Source organism: Cariama cristata, unplaced genomic scaffold, assembly GCF_000690535.1.
Source record: "Cariama cristata isolate BGI_N322 unplaced genomic scaffold, ASM69053v1 scaffold13256, whole genome shotgun sequence".
NCBI lineage: Eukaryota > Metazoa > Chordata > Aves > Cariamiformes > Cariamidae > Cariama > Cariama cristata.
In genome coordinates, this window is record NW_009621665.1 from 37128 (window position 1) to 41352 (window position 4225).

General features: G+C 37.6%; 1 protein-coding gene across 1 annotated transcript in view; it reads left to right on the top strand.

Annotated features, from left to right (window-relative positions):
* PPP2R2C (protein phosphatase 2, regulatory subunit B, gamma) overlaps positions 1 to 4225 on the top strand; it is a 58817-nt gene that overhangs the window by 26297 nt on the left and 28295 nt on the right. Inside the window, exon 6 of the mRNA XM_009702059.1 lies at positions 3771 to 3935. Within this exon, the coding sequence (XP_009700361.1) occupies positions 3771 to 3935 (165 nt within the window). The remainder of the gene's footprint in view (positions 1 to 3770; positions 3936 to 4225) is intronic.

The following is a 4225-nucleotide window of genomic DNA, read 5'->3' on the forward strand; positions in this document are numbered from 1 at the left end:
AGTCAGGTTGTGTCCTGCCTACTCACTCTCCTATGTTATACCTCTGTTCTTGAATAGTTTTGGGAAAACAACATAGACACTCTCAGCCAAAGTTAAAGGTTACATTGCCTTAGAGTATCTCTGTTGCTTTTCCCAAAATTAACTCCTGGTCTTGTAGCTCTACTAACCCACTGTAAGAACATCATCTCTCACCGTTGTGGTCTCCAAGCATACTAGACCTTTCATTTCTATTTTGCTGTGAATAACTTTGAATAACTGTGAATAATTTGCTGTGAATAACAATATTTTGAGAGCATCTGGAAATCTGTTAACCTCTTGATAGCTTTATCCCATTTCACTGAGCCAAGTAGGGGAGGGGAGACCTGATATGTAAGATGGCAAATAATTGGGTTAAGAGGGACAGACCTGTTCTATTTTTTTGTGTGCAAGAGGATATTTTCTGTTCCCTGTTTTAATGTTAATGAATTAAAAGACTGCCGATGCATTCCAGCCCACCACTGGCAAGGCGCCAGTTCACCCTTCCTTTAATGCAAGTATCTGCCAGGGATCAAAATGCCTTGTTCTTGGCAAGCATGTGTGAGAGTCAAAGCAGAGTGAAGATCTTTTTCATTTTCTTAGGGGAAATTCCTACCCTGTACAGGCGTGGGAACATCAGCATTTTTAGGACAACAGAATTATATCCTAGTGCATTCCCAATGGTGAACTCTTTGGTCGTTCTGTCTTCAATAGCTTTGGTCCAGTTTTATCCACACTCTGTTGTTGTTTTGTCCACACTCTGAAAATGAATGACATTACATGTGGTACAAAAAGAGTCAGATATGACTGGTATTTCAGATGTGAGTGAACTGGGGGAGAGGGACCGTGCCCCACTCAAGACATCCTTCCACAAGATACGATTGCAAGTGAAGATGATAGCATAGGAGACGACTACGGATTTGTGCCATTGGAATACTTTTCCCTTTAGCAATGGGCTTTTCATTTAATCAGTTTCTGCCAGATTCCCTCTTCTTTGAGCTCTTCAGTTTCACCACAGGGCCTTTTTCTGAAGCACACTGTCTGGTCCAATTTTTTTTAAATTTCCTGCCATACTATGTTGTGCTTAAAAGGAAGAAAAAGGCACAAGAGAAAGACAGAAAAATAGAAATGCGAAATGTCTCATGGGAGGTGCTTGCCCTTACCATGTCATGCTAGTTTAAATACAGTTCCCACACATCGCATGTCAAACTGTACTTGATTGTTTTCAAATAGATGGCAAAAATCATGAGAGGAGGAAAATGTTCTTTTGTGTGACGTTCTTCTTTTGATGCATTGTGTTCTGTAGCTGTCAAAGCAAAGGCTATTTTTCCATCTATTATTACAAATGTATTTGGGGTAAATCTCTTCTGCAACTCTCTATTCCCTTGACTGTTTCCTTCAGTACAAGTGTTATTGCTTTAATTTTTCTAAATCTAAGGAAATGGTGAATTTTCAGCGGAGAATTTTCTCTGTGATCCTCAGTAGGCAATGAGGTTCTTTCTCAGTGGAGATTTAGATCACATCTGGAAATGCAGTCTGTTTCAAGTATTTTCTGCTTTTCTGGCAGGAGAATGGAATATTTAATTTCATTATTCAGCATAGGGTTATTAATTTCATGCAATGAAGGGGAATTCATCAATATTGTCTTCAGCATCCAGAAAAATGATACTTACCATGACTGTTTCACATACTCTATTTATATTTTATATCTTTCTCATCACTCAGCAATTATTCATCTCTGTGCTGAGAGGTGAAATTCTTGTATTGAGTTACTATAATTTCTCTGAACTCCTGAAAGCAATTCAATCACTGAAAGCAATTGCTTTTACTTTAAGATATTTCTTGAGACAGATTCACCATATACAAATAACTGAATAAAGGTTATTTTTTCCTGTTGATTTTCAAGAATATTTAGTGATGCTTTCTAAAAGCGATAAATCAATGTTGCTACATCTTAACATTCATTTCACTAATATTAATCATGATGGATTTTTGGAGATGGATGCAAATGTGATAGAGCAAGTAAGTGGGAATTCAGTTGAAATGCAATATTAATTCATTCCAAATTTTTAATAAATGCCACAAGACATTCATAGTTTTGCTGATATTTTCCTTTTTAAACCACTTGATGTAAAAAAATAAAAATCAGTATGATGTATTTGTCTATGCAAAATCATCAAGATAATTATCTCTGCATCTTTTGTATTATATTTAATTTCAATGTAGTGTCCCAGATCTGCATTTTTTGGAAAGATCAAAGTACAGAATGTAAAGGTGGTGATAGACCTTACACCATTCCCACGGAAATCAAGCAAAGGTCTTCCATTTGGGAAGTGGGCACAGTGGGAACAGAAACAGGCTTAGTATCACGATATGTGATTTCTCTTGCTGTCAGTAAACCAGATTTTCTCATTTATCTTATCCTCTGAGGTGTTTAAATTTTGAATGTCAACTGATTCAAATTTTATGTTCGGGGAATCCAGGCACTGAGATGATTTGTGTTTAGGGCACTGAACTGGGACTCAGTAGATCTGGGGTTTTTCTGTTATGCACTTCCCATGTGATCTTATGCAAATCCTTATTTGCTTCTTGCACAGCCTCATCAGTAAAATAGGGTAATGTTACTCTTCTTGTTCGAAGGATTTGTTAACATTTGGATGGTTTATCTACAGCGGATTGCTGAGGGCCATATGAAAATGTACAATCTTATTTAAATGTACTACTTCACATATATATCCTTCCTTCATTTTATGCTTCTGTGTCTACTGCTTTCTACAGCCCCCTTATGGGACTCTTTCTTTCATTCTTCTCTTTATAAGCAATCTTCCACAGGATGGCCTTTTCCTCCAAATACATGCTAATCGAGTCCTGGTTTTTAAGCTCACCAAGGCAGGTAATATATATGAGTGGATATATAAGTTCTGGAGGGGCGCTACTTGAGCTATACGTCATGTGGATGATCTTTGGTGATCCAGCTGACAGGTTTGTGCTTAGGATGTACTTTTCTTCCAGATATGTTCACTTAAATGATTCAGATGTACAATTCTCAGTCACAGAAATTCATATTGATTTCAGTAGTGAGCATCGTTCACATGAAAACCCAAGAATGCCTTTCAGATACTTTTTCCACAAGTATTCAAATAGCAAAACCAATACTGTGCACGATTTTTTTAAGAAAGGAAATTATATTAGTATATATTCACATAAAACTATTTGCATAAATGCTTCTGTGTTTGCCACATTTGCCTTTGCAAAAAAGTACATTTATTGTTTGAGGATTTTAACTTAAGTTATGTTATTTTTTAGCTTGTTTCATGATCATAAAAGCCAGTGAGCTGTTACTGGAGTGAGTAGATCTGAGCTGTACATTGTTCCCTATCAATCGGTATTATCTGGGATAGAGCAGTGATTTCAATAGCAACTGCAGGAGATATAGCTACCTGCTCTCTATTAGTTTTAATGAAGATGAGAATTCTGTATCCACTGGAATACTGTTTCTTTGATGTCTTTGCACAGCATGGGCAAATGTTGACCCACTAATGGCATTTGCTGTAAAACTGTTGCTGAATAGTAGCTCTTTGAGTTTGGTGTACATGGGGTAGATATGGAAATTTTAAAAACACCCTACGGCCAAACAGATGAGTATATCTAAAAGCATTATTGTATTGTCATTTACATGCTTCCTTCAAGAAGGCAGCAAAAGTCATGGTTTACCTGCAAACAACCGCATTTTCCTTAATGAAACTTCCATTCAGACATTGTAGATATAAAGCCGGCCAATATGGAGGACCTGACAGAAGTGATTACAGCCTCTGAGTTTCATCCCCATCACTGCAATCTCTTTGTCTACAGCAGCAGCAAAGGATCCCTGAGACTCTGCGACATGAGGGCATCAGCCCTCTGTGACAAACATTCCAAGCGTAAGTCCTTGCTTCATTGAGCCCCAGATGTCATTAAAGTCGTCTTATTCACAGACAGCATGTAGATGTGTGCATACCTCAGTGTATTACCTTCTCAGTTGCAGGCACAGTTGAAAAGAAAACAGCAAAAGGAAGAAAATTTTCTCATCTATACAAGTATTGCCTATGAATTTGGTAACAGCCATGTCTGTGACTGGTCACCCTTGTGGTTCTTATTGCAAGGATCAGTGAAGAACCCACAACTCTCTAGCAAGAGAGAGATGATTCCGAACAAATGAAACATGGCGGGG